Consider the following 21,037-nt stretch of genomic DNA (forward strand, 5'->3'; position numbering starts at 1 on the left):
TGATTGCATTAGATCTCGTTTGGTAGATCAGTTGTTGGTAATCGAAGAGCATGATTACAGATTCGAAGTGTGGCTACTGAGGAGGGATGATTGATTTGTGTAAGCGAACCTCAGTGGGTGTTGCTACATATGAGTGTGTGTGGAACCAAAGAGATAGTGAATGGTGGTGCCAGTGATTTTTGCAGGCCTGGAGGAAGGTTGATTGGCTTGGGTTGGACTGATGGAGAAATTCTAGTTTGCATCGTTCAAGACGGCACTGTGTATCGGTCATATGACTCGATTCCATGAGAACTTCACTAAGATCAGGCATTTAACATCATCGCTCAGTGCCAAGAGGCATGCTAGTATCGGGACTTGGATTGGGACTCAGAATGGGGTTGGAATTCGTAGTATCTCCCTCTCCCCTTTTTAGTTGCAGTGTTAGGTGTTCGAGAGGCGTCTCAGATATCTTTGTGGGGTGCCATTCTTTTCCCCTCGAATCTCAAATCTGACCCTTCAACTTGGGATCTCTAACAAGTGGTCAATATGGGACTGAGACTTCGACTGGGACTAGGAATGGGGCTGTAATTCATAGTATCTCCGCCTCCCATTTTCAATTGCAGTGCTATGTGTTCAAGAGGCGTCTCAGATATCTTTGCGGGGAGCCATTCTTATCCCCTCGAATCTCAGATATGATCCTTCAACTCAAGATCTCTAATAGGTGGTCAAGATGGGACTCACTTTTACCAAGCTTTTGAGTCGATTCTTTGCAAAGAAGGAATTGCACATTATGATGGTTGGTCTCGATGTCGTTGGTAAGACGACCATCTTGTATAAGCTAAAGTTGGGAGAAAATGTTATGAACATCCCTACCATTGGATTCAATGTGGAAACCATCAAGTACAAGAACCTCAACTTCACTGTGTGGGATGTTGGGGGGCAGGACAAGATCCATCCACTATGGAGACACTACTTCCAAAATACTCAGTGTCTCATCTTTGTGGTTGATAGCAATGGTAGATACCATGTTGTAGAAGCAAGGGATGAACTACATAGATTGTTGAATGAGGATGAACTACGTGATGATATATTACTTGTGTTCGCAAATAAGAAAGATCTTCCAAATGTTATGAATGTTGCAGAGATCACTGACAAACTTGGGCTACATTCCCTTAGGCAGTGTCTGTTAGCGCTGCTATACAAAAGGATAAAAATGGATCCAAAAACACTCCCAAAGTCTGCAAATCTGCTTAAAATCATGTCAAGGGATCCATGCATGCTGTTGAAATCTCCAATTTTGGTCAAAGGTCATCCACCGATCGAAATAGTTGCAAGAGGAGAGGCCTTGGAGGGTCGACAATGCACTATCGGGAGGCGGAAACACTACAAAACCATGAAAAAACCCGCAGGTGCAGGCTTAAATGATGGTGGCACAACAGCTGTTAGATCTGGCCGATCAATGGTCCAGATCTAATCAGCGGATCACAATCACACATTTACCTCGCTGCCTCCTATCACCCCTTGTATTCTACTACTGCGATATTGCGATGCAATGTGATTGCTATCGCAAATCTCACCCATGTGTGTTAAGGCTCTGCCCTTTGTCTTCCACCGATGCGATATTGCGATCGCTCCTCTGTTGTCCGATCAATCTCGACGATCCAACGGCCCAAGTTTGTTTGCGCCCGCTTCCAAAGTACCAATGCGATGTTCATCGGTGATCGCAAGTCGCAGGGTCAGGGCTTGATGTTAATGTAGACCACTCCATTTCCGCTGATGCGATATCAGGTGTCGGACCCGATATGACTCACCATTCCTTTGTATAAAGTCTCATGTTCGCTTTTCCGCCTCCGATAGTGTATTTGCCTATACTCAGTCTTCCTGCCTTCGTTCTCCTACCGAGTCATATCCTCCGTACATCTACGTGATCCAACGGCTAATGTCTTTTCCCCGTCTTGCTCATGCCCCCGCCATATTGTCCATGTCCATAGACGGTCCCGTGCATCCCAAGGAAGAAGGTGGCTAGTATTCAACACTCTGCACAATTAATCTTCAACCACTGCATTTAACAAGCAGGATGGCCGAGAAGGAAAAGGACATGCCTCGAGCTGGTCACAACATTTATCAGTTATGGAGCTTGTTTCATATTACACTCTACTGGCTCAAGAAGGACAACAAAACATCTGAGAAGGTCAAATTCATTAGCAAACACAGTCAGATTGCAGCAGAGACCCATATTAGATAATTAAAGCAGTTGGTGGTCCATTATGACCCCTCCACGCATAGCCTAGCAGAGATTTTTGTAAACTGATTCTATATATACTCAGTAAAACGATGTAATCAGTTTGATGAATGTGAGATGAGTGTTAATCTGTTTGAAGCTTCAACTTCTGGAGACTGTAATTACTCTAAGACCTACAGCGTCTGGTCTTCATTTCCAACTAATACAAGCTTCTTTTGCTGTCAATTGCTCATTTTCCACTTCTCCTTCTTGTTCCAGGCTGTGCCTGTTTTGCAGTTGTTTATGTACTGTTGATTTCTAGCAGTAGAGGGGCTGTCATCCCACCTCTGTGTTAGAATTTAGCTATTCATTGAAATTGCTTGCAGGTTTCTGTTGTTTAAATGCATAGAGAGCTGTCATCCTGTCTGTGTATTAGATAATAGTTTTACAGACCTCCTTTCTGGTTGCAGCCGGCCATCACAGGGTCCTGTGTATCTGCTGGTGCAGTCAGTCTTCTCCATCATCACATTTTGTTTAAACTGTGAGTAATTGGTGGTTAAAAGCCTTGTAGTTTGGGGGTGTTCACCCATGTTTGGGGCCAATCATAGTAGGAGTGGTTATCTGGCTTGAATATACAACATTTCTTTCATTCATCCATCATTTTATCCAACATTTTGTTGAGTTTATAATGTTCCCGAGCATCACTGATATACAACCTAGGTGAGTTTTTTGGGGTGATAACATTAATTGGCACCATTGCCGGGGAGAGGAGAATCGAAGCTTAGCTTCCTTGGGAAGAACGACATAGCTTCAAGCTTTGATGACAAACAAGGTTTGAACATAGTATTTTGGTTGTAATCATCTGTCTGGCGGCTCCATTGGTGCAAGACCATCCTTTGGCGACTCCACATTGAAGTTCTAGCTCAATTTATGAGACACACTCGAAGAAATCCTCAGAAATCTCCAGCTGAACCATTTCCTGAACCTGAGAGGATTGTTAAATCGAAGAAATCTTCACAGAAAGGGGCATCAGGATCAGGTAAGCCTAAGAAATCTAATTCATCTCTGAAAGATAAAGTTGTTGCTGAAGGTTTACAGTTTTAAGATTTGGAAGTCAGCACCATTAATAAAAAGAAATCTTCAGAGATTGGTTCAGCCCCTTGTTCAGTTAGTTCCCCTTTGAATCTCAGTCCAAAGAAAGCTTCCCATTCAATCCAGAACATCCCTTATTCATTGCCATCCATCACATTACTTCCTACTCCTTCATCTGTTAGTATTCTTCCAAATATTCCAAATATGGCAGGACAGCAAGCACCTACTAGAATAGAGAGAATTGTTGCTGCTAGATATGGGCCTTTAGTCTTGCCTGTCCCTCTAAATCCTATACCTGTGGGAGAATATCATAATATATGCCTAAATTTATTGGAACAGAGGGAGTAACAACAGAAGAAAATTTAGAAGCTTTTTATAGTTATGCTGATAATTTAGATATAAGTGAGAATGATTTGTGGATGAGAGTTTTTGTCCAAAGCCTTGATGGAGAGGCTATGAAGTGGTTTAGAGAATTACCCCAGAGATCTATAACATATATTGAAGCATTAGATGATGCATTTTTGAAGCAATGGGGAGATAAAAAGGACTTGCTATATTACCATACTGAGTTTGGAAATCTGAAGAGGGAAAATGGGGAAACTTTGCCTGATTTTAATAAAAGATTCAATCGAATGTATAGTAAGATCCAAGCTGAGGTAAAGCCTACTCCTACCTCTGCCAAATTCACTTATGCCAATGCTTTTGACTCTGATTTCTGCCTGTTATTAAGAGAAAGGAGATGTGCTATGCTAGCAGACATGCAGGATGCAACATTAGAAGTAGAATCTAATATTATGGCTGCAGAAAAACTAAAGAGTCAAGCTGACAGAAGAAGACAGAGAAATCAGGCATCTACTTCTTCTGCATCATCTTCAAAGCCTAAATTAGATAAAATGACTAAGATGATTGAGTCATTGGCAGCTGAAATTTCTAAGCTAAAGGTTGAGCAGAATTCTGGAAAAACAAGGCAGCAGAACACATTTGCTCCAAGAAATCAGAATCCATTCAGAAGAGCAAATGAGCAGCTACAAATAATGCAGAGGGGTGAAGAAACTAAGGAAGATCACAAAGTAAAAGCTCCCTTCTAGAATGTAGTCATGGAGGAAGAACAGTTTGAAGAAGATGAGGATGAAATTCACTGCATGGAAGATAAAGGCAGCGCTGCATTTTTGACATTGGCTGAATATGAAGAATCATTGCTGCAAGAACAAAATAGTCAGGAATGGGACAGAGGAGTTGTTCTACAAACTGGTGATCAACAGAGATATAACCTCAGGTCTAATGCAAAGAATGTCAAAGAAAACCCTGCACAAAGAGTTGTTGTTCAAACAGAACCACAAAATACCTGGCAAAGAAGATGAACAGTTGATCCTCATAGAAAATTTTAGGGGCGAATGTTCGCCCTTTAGCGAAATTAAGGGGTTTTAAATTTTTAGTGGGCGAATATTTTTTATCATAGTACATTTTTACAAATCACCTCAAATAGCCCACCTTATTTTAAGGGAGAGGGTAAAAAAGGTAAATTTAGCCCTTGAAATTAGGAGTTACAACGTTCCATTTGCCCATTTTCAAGAATAGGTTTTATTTAAGTGAATCCTATGGGCCAAAGGCCCAAATACCATATTTATAAAAGAGGTATGGTAAATTAATAAAAATATAAATAAATGAGAAGTATGGTAAATAGATAAAAGATTTTTTATATTTACTCCATAAGTCACCTTACATACATGCAAAGGTGTAAACAAATAAAAATATAAATAAAGTGGAGGTATGGTAAATAAATAAAACGTATTTTTATACTTACTCAAAATGTATGGTAAATAAATAAAAATATAAATAAACTAGACACATGGTAAATAAATAAAACCTCTTTTTATATTTAGTCCATAACCCTCATTCTATTTATGAAGGCTCAAGAAAGAGGTTTTATTTAAGTGAATCCTATGGGCCAAATACCATATTTGTAAAAGAGGTATGGTAAATTAATAAAAATATAAATAAACGAGAGGTATGGTAAAAAAATAAAACATTTTTTATATTTACTCCATAAGTCACCTTATATTTATGAACACTCAAAAAATGCGTTATATTTAGGTGAAACCTATGGGAAAAATAGTATGGGACAAATACCATGGACTAGATTTTTATTAATACCATGCAAAAAAACATTATTAACCCTAATATTAGTATTAATAAAAATAAAAATGGCACATGGTATTGACCCATGGTATTCACCTGGAATGTAGCCTATTTAAATGGGGGAATTAAACCAGCATAGATCCATCTTTACTTTGGATCTACTAACCCCCAAGAGGTATCAAATATCATGATATGAAAACTAGCATAGAGTGAAAAAATATTTGATCCGATCAAGAGTAAAAATGGATGTTGTAATTTAATGTACGTTAAACATTTTAGCTTGGTTAAAATAAAAAATAAAATAAAAATCAACTATTAATTTTATTAATTTTTATAAATTACTAATAGTAATTTTTAAGCTCCAGGTTTATGATAACCCATGGTATTGACCCATGGTAATACCATGGTATTCATGTGAGCGTAGGCTATTTAAAGGGGAAATTCTATCATCTTAGATCTATCTTAATTCTGGGTCTACCAAGTGCTCAGAGGGATAAATAGATTTCATCCCCCTAAGAGTGGTAGATGTGGAGTTAAGATGGATAGAGGTTGGTTTTTATGATAATGAAGATATTAAATAGACTTAGGAAATTATATTGTAAAAACATCTTAAGGTGAATGGTTAAAGCATAGACATTGGACAAGTATATTTGTATACTTCTGTTTTAAACTGAAACAAATCCAGGGGTAAAAGGAATGGATTGATTGCACTAGTCATCCTTCTATAACTTTCCAACATATGTTGGAGTAAACAGATTGTAATTTGGGTAATTTTTCTAATTGCAAATAGGAACATACTTGTGTATTGGCAGGGTGGTTACGAGGTCCCTAGAAGTGATGAATTTGAATTTTTCTTGGTTTTATATATAGTATTAGGTTTTTTCTCATGCTTTCTGTGAATGGCATGGGTGAATTTTATCCTACACCCACTAGGTTATTGATATGTAATTTCGGTAATTTTGATTTCAAAAGATATTTTAAAGAAATGCAATGATTTCATTTGTGTATTCAATAAACACAAGATTTTATAATTGAGTAAAATATTCGCCGCCGGGTGAGAGATTCGCCAAAAAATTATATATACATATCATATTATTGATAAAATCACCTTCCATTTTTCCTATATACCATGGAGATTCGCCCATTTATTATACATGTAAATTTGGGGGGGTTCTTAAAATTTTCCCTGCTGATCCTATAATCCTCAAAGCTCCAGTTCAAGAGGTAAAAAGTTCTGATAAATCACCTTCTCCTTTCAGCTTTGAGTCAGAGGTCCAAAAATTGAAAATATCTATGTCTTTGGTTGAGTTGGTGAAGAGTGAACTATTTAGGAGGCCTATTCTAGAAGCCCTTGAGCCAAAAACCAAACAAACCTCCACTGACTCTATTAATTTGCAAAATGACAAGCCTGCCATTATGCTCAGCCCCATGATTGAGCCTGCTGATACTAATTCTCCATCTTTCTATGTTTCATTGACCATCCATGATAAAATACTCCATAATTGCCTGCTAGACACAGGGGCCAGCCACAATCTGATGCCTAAAGCTGTCATGGAAGAGTTGGACCTTGATATCACTAGACCCTATCATGATTTTTTTTCTTTTGATTCAAGGAAGGTGAAATGTCTTGGATTGATTAAAGATCTGGCCATTACCTTAACTCAGCTGCCTGTGAAGAGCATGATGATGGATATTGTGGTAGCAGATGTGCCTCCCAAGTTTGGCATGCTGTTGTTTAGAGGGTGGATTAAGAGACTTGGTGGGACATTACATAATGATCTCTCTTATGCAACTGTCCCAGTATTTGGAGGAGAAAGTAGGAGATTATATAGAGAAGCACAACTGGCATATATTATCAGTGATGAGAGGAAACCTACAAATCATCCTATATATGCAGTGGACACTGATTTTGGAGCATGCATTCTCCAAATTGAAGAATCTCAGAAGGCCGTAATGCAGCTCAGGAAACCAATTGTTCAGGCCGAGAAACAACAAGAAGGTCAGGTTTGGGAGATGTTCTTTGATGGAGCGTGTTCCAGGGAGACTACAGGAGCAGGGGTGGTGCTAGTATCTCCACAACAAGAAAGCATTCAACTGTCTTTTAAGCTGGTTTTTCAAGTGACCAATAATATAGCAGAGTATGAGGCTTTGCTGTTGGGCCTTAATGCGGAAAAAGATAGAGGAATCAAGAGCATAAAGGTGTTTGGAGATGCTGATTTGATAATTCAGCAAGTTAATAAAACCTTTCAGGCAAAGCACCCAAGGTTGAAAGCGTACAGAGATGAGGTATGGAGAATCAAAGACTCTTTTGATTCTTTCTGTATTTCATATATTCTTAGAGCCCAAAATCAGCTTGCTGATTCCCTTACTGTTTCTGCTAGTCTGTTTGTACCTCCCACGCCTCCCCAACTAGTATATGAAGTCAAAATGAAGTATAGACGATCCTTTCCTGACAATGTCCAGCATTGGAAAGTTTTTGAAGATGATAATGAATTGAATAGGTTCCTTCAAGTCATTGATTAATTTTCTAAGATGCAAATTGACCAAGAGAATGATGCCTTGGAAGAAAACCCCAAGTCCTAGCTTATAAATAAAATTGTCAAAAACAACATTGTCCAGCTTCCTAGTAATCATATTCCTAAAGGTCTAATTCCTCTTGAAAGACTGTTTGACCAAAATGATGTGCCTTACAAAGCTTCCAAAAAAGAAGATAAATCAACAGTTTGTAAGCATGATATAGGAAGTCCGGGTTAGCCCAAATATTTAAATTTGTCTACTCATTTGTCTGCTGACCAAAGTGTTGAATACCGTAAATTAATGAGGCAGTTTGCTGATGTGTTTGCCTGGGAATACAGTGACCTGAAAACTTATGATAAGAATATTATTCATCATAGAATTCCTCTGGAAAAAGACGTTGTTCTTTTCAACCAGAAGTTGAGACAAATAAATCTGATGCTTCTTCCATTGATTGAAAAAGAAATTAAAAAATTGTTGGCTGCTAAGATCATAGTGCCTCTCAGATATTCAAAATGGGTAGCCAATTTGGTAGTGGTGAGGACGAAGAGTGGTGAAATCAGACTGTGTGTCGATTTCAGAAATTTGAACAAGTGTTCAAAGAAAGATAACTATCCACTGCCAAAGATGGAGCACTTGTTGCAAAAAGTATCAAGAGCTAAAGTAATGTCATTTTTGGATGGATTTTCAGGCTTCAGTCAGATTGCTATGCACCCAAATGACCAAGAAAAGACTGCATTATCACTTCGTGGGGCACTTTTATGTATGCCAAAATGCCATTCAGATTGATGAATGCTGGAGCCACTTTACAGAGAGCTATGGATATAGAATTTGTGGGAGAGAAGGACAAATTTGTCCTTATCTACCTTGATGATATAACTGTTTATTCTAGCAGCCATCAAAATCATTTGTAGCATTTGAAAAAAGTGTTCTTGAAGTGCAGGAGGTTTGGAATATCAGTCAATCCAAAAAAATCACAATTTGCTTTACATGAGGGCAAGTTGTTAGGACATATTATTTCTACTGCAGGTGTTCAAATTGACCCAGAAAGAGTCAAAGCAATTCAGGCTTTGACTGTCCCCAGATCAAAGAAAGATATATAGTCTTTTTTGGGCAAAATTAATTTTGTCAGGAGGTTTATTCCAAATTTTGTAGAGCTGGTAAAGCACGTAACCTCCATGTTGAAAAAAGGAGCAGAGGTAAGATGGACCGAAACAGCAAAAAATCATTTGATTCCATTAAGAAGGCTATAATGGAAGCTCCCACATTAATAAGTCCTGATTGCAGTAAGGAGTTTCATCTGTTTTCATTTGCCTTTGAGGATACCATTGCAGCTGTTTTGTTGCAGCAAGACGAAGAAGGTTCAGAACATCCGGTGGCATTTTTCAGCAAGAATTTAAGGGATGCTGAACTGAGGTATGATATTATAGAAAAACAGGCATATGCTCTTATTAAATCCCTAAAGGCTTTCAGAGTATATATCTTGCACTAAAAAATAATTGCATATGTTCCCTCTGCTACAATAAAAGATGTCTTAACTCAACCTGATGCTGATGGAAGAAGGGCGAAGTGGATTGCTAAAATGATTGAATTTAACATAGAGCTGAAGCCCACAAAGCCAGGGTCTTTCCAAGCTATTAGCTGAAGAAAATTGCAGGTCTTTGGACATTGCTCTCCTATGCATGATGGCAGAAAATGGTCAGGCAGAAGAAGAGGAAAAAACAGCTGAAACAGAGAGAAAACAGTCAGTGGCCGAGAATCTAGCTTCATGTAATTGGTATGCTGCAATAATTAATTTCTTGCAGAAGCTATAGATCCCTTCATAATTTACTCAAAGTTAGGCTAGAACTTTAAAACTTAGAGTAGCTAAATATTGCATCAATCAAACTCTTCTCTACTGGAGGGATCGATCTGGAGTGCTGTTAAGGTGTCTGGACAAAGAACAGTCAAGAGAAGTGATGCAGCAGTTTCATAACAGCATGTGTGGAGGGCATCATTACTGGAAGACTAGAGCCCATAAAACCCTTAGAGTTGGGTACTATTGGCCCACTTTATTTTCTGATGTTTTTGTTTTCGTTAAATCTTGTGACAGGTGCCAGAGATTTGAAGGAAAACAACAGCTAAAATCCTTGCCCCTAAAACCAATTCAGGCAAAAGGACCTTTTTAGCAATGGGGTTTGGATTTCATTGGAGAAATCAATCTGCATTCTAGTGGCTAGCACATGTGGATATTAATTGCCACTAATTATTTTACTAAGTGGATTGAAGTAGTCCCTACAAGGAAGGCTGATCATAGTGTGGTCATAAAGTTTTTGATAGAAATTATCTTCAGCAGATTTGGTTGTCCACAGAAGTTAATTACAGATAATGCAGCAGCCTTCAGGGCAAAAGAATTGGTGGAAATGTGTGATTCAATGGGCATTAAACTTGTTCATTCCACCTCATATTATCCACAGGGAAATGGTATAGCAAAATATTCCAACAAGAGTCTAATAAGGATAATTAAAAAGCTATTAGAAAATAATAAAAGGAATTGGGATTCAAAGCTCAAGTATGCACTATGGACTGACAGAGTGAACATCAAGAGATCCACTGGCAGTTCTCCATTCAAGCTGGTGTATGGCACAGAGGTAGTATTTCCGATTCAACTTACCCTCCCTGTGGCAAAATTCCTTCAAGAAGAGCAGGATGAGGAAGAAGACATGGCAAGAAGGATCACTGCTTTGGCAGAGTTACATCAGATTAAAGAACAACTGGTTGAAAAGGCTGCAGCACATCAGAGAAGCATCAAGGAAGCCTTTGACAAGAAGGAAAAAAGAAGTAATTTTTAGGTTGGAGACTTGGTCCTGAAATGGGATGCACTAAAGGAAAAGAAAGGCAATCATAAAAATTTGATGCTTTCTGGACAGGGCCTTTCATCATCTCACAGGTTCAAGGAAACAACACCTTCATACTGAAAAGTATGGGAGGGGAGACATTTTTTGATGGCCTAGTTAATGGGTGGTTTTTAAAAGTGTATGTTGTTTGAGGTCCTTTGGCCTTAAAAAATTGTAAATATTTTTTTTTATCAGTTGTAGTGTAGGATCAGTCAAACTCCATGCCCAATGGAACACTAGGAATTTTGCTAATTTGTTTTTTGTCAAGAAGGCATTGATCTGCAGGTTCTTGAGACCTCACAGGGAGGGTCTCATCCCCAGAAGGAGCCAGTGTTAGTGATGCTATACAAAAGGATAAAAATGGATCCAAAAACACTCCCAAAGTCTGCAAATCTGCTTAAAATCATGTCAAGGGATCCATGCATGTTGTTGAAATCTCCAATTTTGGTCAAAGGTCATCCACCGATTGAAATAGTTTGCAAGAGGAGAGGCCTTAGAGGGTCGACAATGCACTATCGGGAGGCAGAAACACTACAAAACCATGAAAAAACCTGTAGGTGCAGGATTAAATGATGGTGGCACAGCAGCCGTTAGATCTGGCCGATCAACAGTCCAGATCTAATCGGTGGATTGCAATCTCACATTTACCCCGTTGCCTCCTATCGCCCCTTGTATTCTGCCGCTGCGATATTGTGATGCGATCTGATCGCTATCGCAAATCACACCCATGTGTGTTAAGGCTCCGCCCTTTGTCTTCCGCCGATGCGATATCGCGATCGCTCCTCTGCCGTCCGATCAGTCCCGACGATCCAACGACCCACGTTTGTTTGTGCCCACTTCCAAAGTACCGATGCGATGTTCATCGGTGATCATAAGTCGCAGGGTCAGGGCTTGATGTTAATGTAGACCACTCCATTTCCGCTGATGCGATATCAGGTGCCGGACCTGATATGACTCACCATTCCTTTGTATAAAGTCTCATGTCCGCTTTTCCGTCTCTGATAGTGTATTTGCCTATACTCAGTCTTCCTGCCTTTGTTCTCTTGCCGAGTCATATCCTCTGTCCATCTGCGTGATCCAATGGCTAATGTCTTTTCCTCGTCTTGCTCATGCCCCCGCCATACTGTTATAGACATTTTTGTGCCTTACAGCATTGAGCATGAAATGTCCATAATCTAAGGGATCCAAAGTCCCTAAACATGTTGTTCCTACCCCTAGAGGAGCAAGGCTAACTAACCATAGCAATTCACAGAAGTTCTCCACTTGAAACCACTCAAAAACAAGTCAATTCAAGATCATGTCAACTGCTCCACTGAGCATCTGCGCTGAATGTCAACTGCTACACTGGCTACCTGCGTTGAATGTCAACTCCAACAAAGGCTACCTGCGCTGAGCATAATTGGACAAGTGGGAGGCTCATTCCCCAATGTGTCAATGCCCAGGAAGCTTCCAAAATGACACTTGCATCAAGGAATTCGACTGGTGATGAGTAAGAGGTTCCAAATCTCCAAGTGGAAGCAAGAACCTCCAAGTGGACTCAAGAACTGACAGAGGGAGAGGACACTAGTCAGATCTCAAGCTGACTCATCCTCTCTCCAAATATCTATATATGGATCTCACCTCCATGAGATCTAGAGGCTGGAATTTGGTGAATGTAAAGAATTGCTGTTGGTTTGAGACTGGAAACATTGGGTGCTTAATGCTTTGAAGGGAGCTAAAGAAGGAATTCCATTCTGCTGCGAAGGAGATGCTGGATTGGAGCCCTCTGGGTTGTATCTCTTCCTGAACCTTGTTATCAATCAATAAAGCTATCTTGGTTTTCTCCTATATACTGGTGTATTTGTATGATTGCATTAGTATATTTGATTTGTTTCTAATCCTGAATCATTTATGAATATGTATATTTGCCTTTGTGTTGTGTTCTTCGCTTGTCGCAAGTAGCTGTTCTCTTGTCACAGGTAGCTGTTCTCTTGTGATCTCGTGGGAATCAAGTAGATGTTCTCTTGAGGAAGCGAGGAGGCAAGTAATTGTGAACACCCAAAGAGGAGAGGATCTAGATTGAGGGACAAACGGAAGACAACGGTAAGTCTATCGATCTCCCCTCTTTCATATTTCATAAAGGAAAGAACCAGAATAGTTGTATCTGTTTGTTGCTAAGGCACTGTCACACCTTAGGTGGATAGGATCGTCCTGCATAGGCATTTTTCCCCACAACAAATTGGCGACTCCGCTGGGGAGAATTTGTTTGTTCATTTCATTTGTGTTTCCCGGATGCAAAGTAGAAAGTTGCTGCTTTGATCCAGTTGCTGGACTTGTCTATGGTCTAAACAATAGATCCCCAAATGATGTGATGATCCTTTGTGATAGTCTTTAGTACCCTCTCAAAGCATCCCTCTGTTTATACCTTGCTTGTGTTTCTGATTTGGCCTGAAACAGTTGATTTTTAAGCATTTTGTGACCCAGAACCCAGGGGAAACGAGAGTTTCTCCTTCAGCGCAGACACTGTGAAGGCAGTCTGCATTTCAATGCAGGTCCCGTGAGGGCTACCTGCGCTGAATGTCAAGTCCTCAGTGTTGGACTTGCGCTGAACCAGTTTAGCCTTGTGCAGCTGGGGTTCTCTGTCCTCTGTTTCCCTGTTTTGATCTCTGTTTTTTTTGCAGCCTTTAACCAGCATAGGTACCAGTCTGATAACCTCTTTTCTTTGCTTAGATTCCGCCTCTTTTTTGTACAAAAAGACTGTGAATGTTTTTATGTGTTTGTGGAGTCATTTACAGTTTTCCTTTGCATGAGTAAAGTGGTCATCCTACAGTCTTTGATTCAGATCTGATTGATTGTGATCTTAGAAGAGAGTTCATTGGCTGTTTGCAGATTGATTATAGATTTACTTTTGCTTATTGGTTTGAATTTGTCTCTTTTAAGTGTGAAAACAAGTCTTTATTTCGAAAAGTACCAAAGTGATTGTAATCTCTTCTACCCTTGTTGATTTCGAAAAAGTGAACTTGTTTGTATTGATCATTTAAAAGCAAATTCAAAGTTGTACAAAAAGCTTTCTTTGTAGGCATATATACTAAGAAAGTGGAAAAAAAACACCTGCATTGTGCATTTGCATTTGATAAGTTTGCATGTTGGATTTAGGAAGAGTGCATTAGAGTGTGCTGATTACTCTTTGAGAAAAGATAGTTCCTTTTCCCTTAGTAGCTAGGATTTTCAAAGTTGAAAAGATTATAAAGCTTGCTTATCATCTTTAGACTGCATTTAGGAATTTGTATCATACATCTCGTGGTGAACCTTGAAAGGCAAACTTTAAAAAGATCAACCTAAAATAAACTGAATGAACCTAACAACGCTTTGTAACATAACGCACAACATAGAGGTCTAGGCTAGAGACGTGTTCCGGCGTCGTTAAGCCTAGTGACTGTCGATCTCGTGGAAGGTGGGTGATTCCTCCTGAGGGACGATAGCGCTAGTACGGATTGTGCTCCCGCGTACCGTCGCGTATATATTGGGAGACCCCTATAGGCATATATCTTTTATCCTTAGGAAGCCGTGTCGGCCGCCCTACTGATCGCAATGCAGTGAACACAGCATTCACGAAGATTGACCACCCGTACCCTAAAAAGTATTCTGCGGTTTTGCGAAAAGTTTGGCACACCCTCTGCCTAGATCTCCAGAGCAGTTTCTTTTGGCCTTTTTCAGACTCTATAACAGAAAAAGTCCATCCGAGCATTTGTCACTTCGGGCTCGTTAAAACATCGAAGGAGACTAGAGTCATCTTTAGCTTTTTCTCGACTCTTTAAAAGTGAAAAAGCAAGTTGTGTCTAAAGCGTCGTTAACAATTTATTTTAAACGGAACAATCACCCTTTAATCCTGCGTTGATCTTTAGGTTGAAAAGATGGAGCACACCAACCAAGGAATTCCTCTTGGTGGAAATCCTAGTCCCTTCTCCTCTTGGGGAGATGTTGGTGCACCCCACATGGCCACATTGTCACTTCCAGGACTGACGATTGGCCTACCAGTTTGGCTCTTTTCAACCAATGTCGTTCAGAATACCACCATTCCTGAACAGTCGAGTCAACAGTTAGATCAGACAAGAGTTGCCTCCCAACCTTCCACTTCATCTTCCTCCCCTCCTTCCTCTTCGTTTGACGGAACTGGTAAATCAAAAAACCGTGTTCCTAAGGAGAAGAAGGAGAAGAAGAAGAAACAAAAGAAGAAGAAGGAGCCTAAGGCGACTGGGGGCAAACAAGTGTCATCTAACAAAAATCCACACACCGCACTCGTAAGGCCTAAATCGCCATGCATCATATGCAAGGGAGACCACTTCCATAGAGATTGTCCCTGTATCCCCCGGATACTAAGAGACTGGTCCCCCCGTTTGCACAATTCGGTAGCATCGACCTCTGATAGCCATGTCGACTGCTCACCGTCAACTAGCGGGAGTGAAGCCCCAGGACAGAGCGGGAAAGCTAAATTTCCCTGCAGACTGTGTGAAGGCGATCACGCCATCCACCGTTGTCCCTTCTTAGACGAGGCAAAAAGAGTTCTGGAAGATCGCCCGATTTTACGAGCGCAACTTCCTCCTGGATATCAAAAACTCTTGCCAAGTCCCTCGCTAGTTGAGAATCCGACTGACCCGCCCAGGTGGTCAGCCGAAGCACCTGTCATTGAAGATGAACCGTCTGGATCCATGCCTGACGAAAGTCAAAAGGTTGATACGGCAGTTGACCCGGTTTTGCCTTCAGAGGCTCTATCTTCGAATGACACCGTCACAGAGGAGAATCAAGACGACACCGTCCAGATTCTCTTCATCAGCACTGACTCTGATGATCAAGGGGGCAATGCCACCATTCCTTTATCGCAGGAAGGAAGTTCATCAGAGCGCTATCCGGCCGTATATTCGGTCCCACCACCAAGCAACCTAGTTGTGTCCTTTGACTGGAACCAACTAGGCAGACCCCGGTTGCCAGCCAGTATACCATTCAGAATTATTTGTCAAATATACAGAATGGTAATGGCTGGCACTATCATTGATGAGGGGGCATCTGTGAGTATCCTTCCCTCTATTGCTTGGAAAGCGCTTGGTTCGCCATCGCTTTTACCTGAAATGAGAAATCTATCAGGTTTCGATAAAGGAACCAGTCGACCTTTAGGGATCCTCCCCAATGTGCCTATAACATTGAAAGGGAAGACCGTTCAAATGAACGTGATGGTCGTTCAAGGACCCTTGGATTATAACCTACTCCTTGGACGAGACTATATATATTGCATGGGAGCTGTAGTCTCCTCACTCTTTAGAGTAATGTGTTTTCCGCATGAAGGAAGAATGGTCAAGCTCGTGGACCAACTTTCGTTTCCCGGATCTCGCATCACAAATAGTCATGTACCATCCCTAAATGGTTTATACATGCAAGAAGTGTCTCAACCCACGGTCCGTCCTCCTGATGAGCGCGAGTAATCCGGGAAGATATGACTGGAACCCAGGGGGCATGCTTCCTGGCCTGCTTCGGCAGGAAAACTTTGGGTATAGGGTAGGTTTCCGTGGGAGAATATGACTAGTCCGTACCCCATCCGTGGATGGAAGAGGGGTTGTTCTAGAATAGGATTCTTTTGTCAAAGTTACGTGTTTGGCGCCAGAGTCATTCACCCTTGTCTATTTCGGTAGACATTGCCGAGGAAGTGTTTTGTTTGAAAGAGTAACGAGACAATCTTTGGGTAACCTGAAAGAGGTAAGCCTCTCTCGATTAAAACAAATGTTTTGGTGGAAGGGAAGTAGAGGTAACCTTGAAACTCTATTTTATACCTGGGGGCATGCAAACCTTTTGGAGTGCAAGCAAGGGGCAGCTATTTATTTTTTAAATTTTTAGGACCTCTAACCCTTTAAACTCGTAGGATTAGTCGTTTCCGAACTTGCATAAAGAAAGGATAGGGAGCAAAGCTTAGTGAGATGAAGCTCCATACAAAATAGAATCTTGATGAGACACTCTTATCTTATGACAGGGTAATCGAGCAGTTTTAGCATAAAGTTCATGCTCGTTAAAAAATAAACGCAAGATCTGAGCAGTTTTAACGCGGTCTTCATGCTCGTTAAAAAATAAATATAAGCAGTGAGCAAGAGTTTCCTCCAGTGTTCAAGCTCATTTTTAAATAAAAAATGAACCTATCCCGGTAAATAACCACTGTGATCGTAAATTTATCAGCCATAAAAGCCTTGGTCGTGTTTGCACTTGCCACCTCCACTTTTCATTTGGCCGATCGTTCACCTCCATATGATTGTTTACCCATTTTGAGGAACAGCTGCGAAGAGTGATTTCACCTAGCCATCCTTGTGACACTGCCGTGATTGGAAAATTCCAACCTGTACTTGGAATCTGCTGCTATCCCTGTTTATTACTCGTTCCTCAAAAGACGAGTCTTCTTTAAGCTCTTTTCAACTGACTCGTAAAATATGAAAAGATTGCCGAGTGTTGGCCTTCCAGCTCATTAAAGGACTGGAAGTGCTATCCCTCCTCTAGATTTTAATCTTTTTGGACCTGAGGGATTATTGCACAAAAAGATCGAGCGCTTGTTTTGTTCGGCTCGTTAAAACTATCGAAAACTCATCCCTTCTATATTGTTTTATAGTTTTTCGGACTTAAGGGATTAGATGACGAAAAAGGAATTTTGGAGTTGACTTTATGTATCTTTTCAGACTCTCTAAAAATGAAAAGAACCGAGTTATCCTTGTCGTTAGACTCGTTAAAATTTTTAAATAGCGACAAACTTGTCTTTAGACGAGAACGAGTTTCCCTATCGCTAGGCTCGTTAAAACATAGTGATGGGCTTGCCCGAAAGGCAGGTTACAGAACAAGCATATGTTATCCTCCTCAAGCTTGACAAAAATAAAGAGGTACTGGTCAGCAATGACTGGGGAAAAATTGGGAGAAAACTAAAGAGAACTTTGATGGTAGCAGGTCGCTCTTGAACATGACACTTTTCCTCCGTACCAAAATCGGGTAGGGTTGTCTCATTCACCTGTCACATCACCATGGTCTCGCCATACCATCCATATTTGGGGTAATGCTACCGATCCATCGCATCAGTGTCGCCATATGTTCAAGAGAAGTCGTTTAGAAAGAGTCAGTCGGGTCCCATCCACTGCCATACATTATCCTTCATCCATTCATGACCGCCACCTTGAATCATATGTCACAAATTGTTTTCACCTCCATTAAAATCATTAGCTCCGTTCCGTGTCACTGATGTGGGATTCATCAAGGCCCTCCTTTGACGGATCGCTTCTTGTCGACATCAGCTCATTATCCAAGAAGTTGATCTAGGAACAACCCCTTCAGTACTTTGAAGCTTGCATGCGTCAATGGCAAGTTTCTCACTTCCGGTGATAGGTATACATCAATGACCTTCGACCAGAAGATTTTGCGTGGTGTTCGACGCCAGGTCCTTTATTCACACCACGTGAATTGTACTGCAGTTCCTTGAGGGTCATTATCATTATCGGTGATTCCTCTTGCGCTTGTTAATGGTTTACATCATTGACCGGTAATCAAGCGATGTCTTTCCATGTTCGACTTCAGCGCAATTCTCACATGGATCGACTTGTACTTAGAGTGAAGATCGAACGAGTTTGAAGACCCCGGATCTAGTTTCATCCATCCGGGCTGCGATATATATTTAGGAAAGATAAAGACATTTGACATGTACATCATTGCAGCAGATGATCATCCTACTCAAAGGATGATAATTTCGCAAAAATTATCAGTCTACCATCAGACGATCGTCTGTTCTATGTACAAAAAATGAATTTATAAAGCTGAGCATGGGAATGCCCGCCTCAGCTAGATCATGAAAGCAGTATGAATCATAATGTATTGTATTGTATCTTATTACAGGTCTCCTCCCAGCAAATGGATGAACTTCGGACCCTCCTGGATAAAGCATTTCACCCGATAAACGACCTCATACTTTAGGGGGCAACTGTTATAGACATTTTTGTGCCTTACAGCATTGAGCATGAAATGTCCATAATCTAAGGGATCCAAAGTCCCTAAACATGTTGTTCCTACCCCTAGAGGAGCAAGGATAACTAACCACAGCAATTCACAGAAGTTCTCCACCTGAAACCACTCAAAAACAAGTCAATTCAAGATCATGTCAACTGCTCCACTGAGAATCTGCGCTAAATGTCAACTACTACACTGGCTACCTGCGTTGAATGTCAACTCCAACAAAGGCTACCTGCGCTGAGCGTAATTGGACAAGTGGCAGGCTCATTCCTCAATGTGTCAATGCCCAGGAAGCTTCCAAAATGACACTTGCATCAAGGAATTCGACTTGTGATGAGTAAGAGGTTCCAAATCTCCAAGTGGAAGCAAGAACCTCCAAGTGGACTCAAGAACTGACAGAGGGAGAGGACACTAGTCAGATCTCAAGCTGACTCATCCTCTCTCCAAATATCTATATATGGATCTCACCTCCATGAGATCTAGAGGCTGGAATTTGGTGAATGTAAAAAATTGCTGTTGGTTTGAGACTGGAAACATTGGGTGCTTAATGCTTTGAAGGGAGCTAAAGAAGGAATTCCATTCTGCTGGGAAGGAGATGCTGGATTGGAGCCCTCTGGGTTGTATCTCTTCCTGAACCTTGTTATCAATCAATAAAGCTATCTTGGTTTTCTCTTATATACTGGTGTATTTGTATGATTGCATTAGTATATTTGATTTGTTTCTAATCCTGAATCATTTATGAATATGTATATTTGCCTTTGTGTTGTGTTCTTCTCTTGTCGCAAGTAGCTGTTCTCTTGTCACAGGTAGCTGTTCTCTTGTGATCTCGTGGGAATCAAGTAGCTGTTCTCTTGAGGAAGCGAGGAGGCAAGTAGCTGTGAACACCCAAAGAGGAGAGGATCTAGATCGAGGGACAAACGGAAGACAACGGTAAGTCTATCGATCTCCCCTCTTTCATATTTCATAAAGGAAAGAACCAGAATAGCTATATCTGTTTGTTGCTAAGGCACTGTCACACCTTAGGTGGATAGGATCGTCCTGCATAGGCATTTTTCCCCACAACACATACTATCCATGTCCATAGCCGGTCCCATGCATCCCAAGGAAGAAGGTGGCCAGTATTCAGCACTCTGCACAATTAATCTTCAACCACCGCATTTAACAAGCAGGATGGCTGAGAAGGAAAAGGACATGCCTCAAGCTGGTCACAACATTTATCAGTTATGGAGCTTGTTTCATATTACACTCTACCGGCTCAAGAAGGACAACAGAACATCCGAGAAGGTTAAATTCATTAGCAGACACAGTTAGATTGCAACAGAGACCCATATTAGATAATTAAAGCGGTTGGTGGTCCATTATGACTCCTCCACGCATAGCCTCGCAGAGATTTTTGTAAACTGATTCTATATATACTCAGAAAAACGATGTAATCAGTTTGATGAATGTTAGATGAGTGTTAATCTTTTGTAAGCTTCAACTTCTGGAGACTGTAATTAGTCTGAGACCTGCAGCGTCTGGTCTTCATTTCCAACTAATACAAGCTTCTTTTGATGTCAATTGCTCATTTTCCACTTCTCCTTCTTGTTCCAGGCTGTGCCTGTTTTGCAGTTGTTTATGTACTGTTGATTTCTAGTAGTAGAGGGGCTGTCATCCGACCTCTGTGTTAGAATTTAGCTATTCATTGAAATTGCTTGTAGGTTTCTGTTGTTTAAATGCATAGAGAGTTGTCATCCTGTCTGTGTATTAGATAATAGTTTTACAGACCTCCTTTCTGGTTGCAGCCGGCCATCACAGGGTCTTGTGTATCTGCTAGTGCAGTCAGTCTTCTCCATCATCACATTTTGTTTAAACTGTGAGTAATTGGTGGCTAAAATCCTTGTAGTTTTGAGGTGTTCACCCATGTCTGGGGCCAATCATAGTAGGAGTGGTTATCTGACTTGAATATATAGCATTTCTTTCATTCATCCACCATTTTATCCAACATTTTGTTGAGTTTATAATGTTCCCGAGCATCACTGATATACAACCTAGGTGAGTTTCTTGGGGTGATAACAGTGCCACTGGTTTATCCAAAACACTTGTGCCACTTCTGGTGAGGGCTTGTATGAGGGCCTCGTTTGGCTCTCCAACAACATTGTCAACAAGGCTTGAAGAAATATGGTGGATTGGGTTCCTGGAAATTTTGTAGGGCAATGTCCACTTATTTGAGTTT

The 21,037-nt window shown here is 40.7% G+C and overlaps 1 protein-coding gene across 1 annotated transcript; it reads left to right on the top strand.

Annotated features, from left to right (window-relative positions):
- Positions 1-709: 709 nt before the first annotated feature.
- LOC149225881 (ADP-ribosylation factor 2-like) lies at positions 710-20,976 on the top strand. Its single transcript, XM_089375164.1, has 3 exons — positions 710-1,158; position 1,331; positions 20,881-20,976. The coding sequence occupies exons 1-3, from the start codon at positions 710-712 to the stop codon at positions 20,974-20,976; spliced, it is 546 nt and encodes a 181-aa protein (XP_089231290.1).
- Positions 20,977-21,037: the final 61 nt, after the last annotated feature.

Source organism: Pinus tabuliformis, chromosome J (assembly GCF_031772625.1).
Source record: "Pinus tabuliformis cultivar Carrire ecotype Pingquan chromosome J, CPIR1, whole genome shotgun sequence".
NCBI classification, from domain to species: Eukaryota; Viridiplantae; Streptophyta; class Pinopsida; order Pinales; family Pinaceae; genus Pinus; species Pinus tabuliformis.

Excerpts from the sequence above, each read along its gene's own strand:
- LOC149225881 (XM_089375164.1), top strand. The coding sequence starts at position 710 with ATGGGACTCACTTTTACCAAGCTTTTGAGTCGATTCTTTGCAAAGAAG.